Source organism: Limulus polyphemus, unplaced genomic scaffold (genome assembly GCF_000517525.1).
Source record: "Limulus polyphemus unplaced genomic scaffold, Limulus_polyphemus-2.1.2 Scaffold3908, whole genome shotgun sequence".
Lineage (NCBI taxonomy): Eukaryota > Metazoa > Arthropoda > Merostomata > Xiphosura > Limulidae > Limulus > Limulus polyphemus.
Window position 1 is genome coordinate 16,570 of NW_013669518.1, and position 1,281 is coordinate 17,850.

Here is a 1,281-nt window from a genome sequence, read left to right on the forward strand (position 1 = left end):
TGAATTATCGAGGAACCCCGCGAATGTCCGAGTGTTTGCCAGGCGCCCTCTTTTTTAGTATATAAGCCTGGCAAAAAAACCAGCGCGAGGGAAGAGAGAGAGAGAGATAATTGAGTCAAGCGAACAGTAAGCACCGTAAGTAAAGTGTGTGAATCGCTATGATTTATAGCGTGTTTTATAAAGGTGGTTAAATTTAAAGTGACTGTGGAAATTCTGTTTATTACAAAAAGTTGCATCCAGAAAGAATAAACTAGTTTTAATTAAGAAAGAACTTGTACCGCTGAAATTCCTCGGAAAGAATTTATACCGGAAATTAACAAACGAGCAGATACGTAACAGTAACTTCCATTTTTCTTGCCTAACAAACAAATCTTTTTCAATAAATATTTCATAACGGTACTATTTCGTTTTTAAACACATTAGTGAAATACTCATAAATATATCATTGGTTTTATTCTCACGCCTAACAAACACAATACTTCTGCACAATCACCATTTCTGAGCTGGCAAGACCGATATTTTCTTTGTACTTTTTATAATCAGAATTTCGTTCTATAATCAAAACGCTGACCTAGTCAATGTTGGATATCAAATATTTGAAGCAGTTTTTACATTTAATGTAAAGGGTGAACTGCATCTTAAATGTTGTTGATATTAAAAGAAACACATTTTACTTCCAGCTATCTGATGTCGAGGCTGGTGGAGGCACTGCCTTTACTTATGCTGGAGCTGTGGTTTGGCCAAAGAAGGTAAAATTACATTTAATTAACGTCATTATTTGTGTTTCAACAACAATCCGGATATTATGAACATTATAAATAGAATCGGTTGTCTGATAAATCAACAAAATTGAAAATTTGGGGAATTCCATAAACATTACGTTTTTGACAAATACTATCCAATTTCAAGGGATCCGCTGCGTTCTGGTGGAATTTGAAACGAAACGGTGAGGGAGACGAGATGACTCGTCATGGGGCGTGCCCTGTGCTACACGGATCTAAGTGGGGTAAGTTTTAAGGGTAACCCATATTATATATCAGTTCTCTTACCCAAGATGTCACATTCAACAAAGGTGTATATATAACTATGTTAGGTGTATATCAACATACAGTATGTTATATATATATATATATATGTATATATATATTAGTATGTTAGTGTATACCAACATATAGTATGTTATATATATATGTATATATATTAGTATGTTAGTGTATACCAACATATAGTATGTTATATATATATGTATATATATTAGTATGTTAGTGTATACGTATATAT

The 1,281-nt window shown here is 33.1% G+C and overlaps 1 protein-coding gene across 1 annotated transcript in view; it reads left to right on the forward strand.

The window, feature by feature from the left end:
• Positions 1–1,281, forward strand: part of LOC106470254 (prolyl 4-hydroxylase subunit alpha-2-like) — an 18,266-nt gene that overhangs the window by 14,575 nt on the left and 2,410 nt on the right. Inside the window, exons 10-11 of the mRNA XM_013930798.2 lie at positions 681–749; positions 910–1,006. Of these exons, the coding sequence (XP_013786252.2) occupies positions 681–749; positions 910–1,006 (166 nt within the window). The remainder of the gene's footprint in view (positions 1–680; positions 750–909; positions 1,007–1,281) is intronic.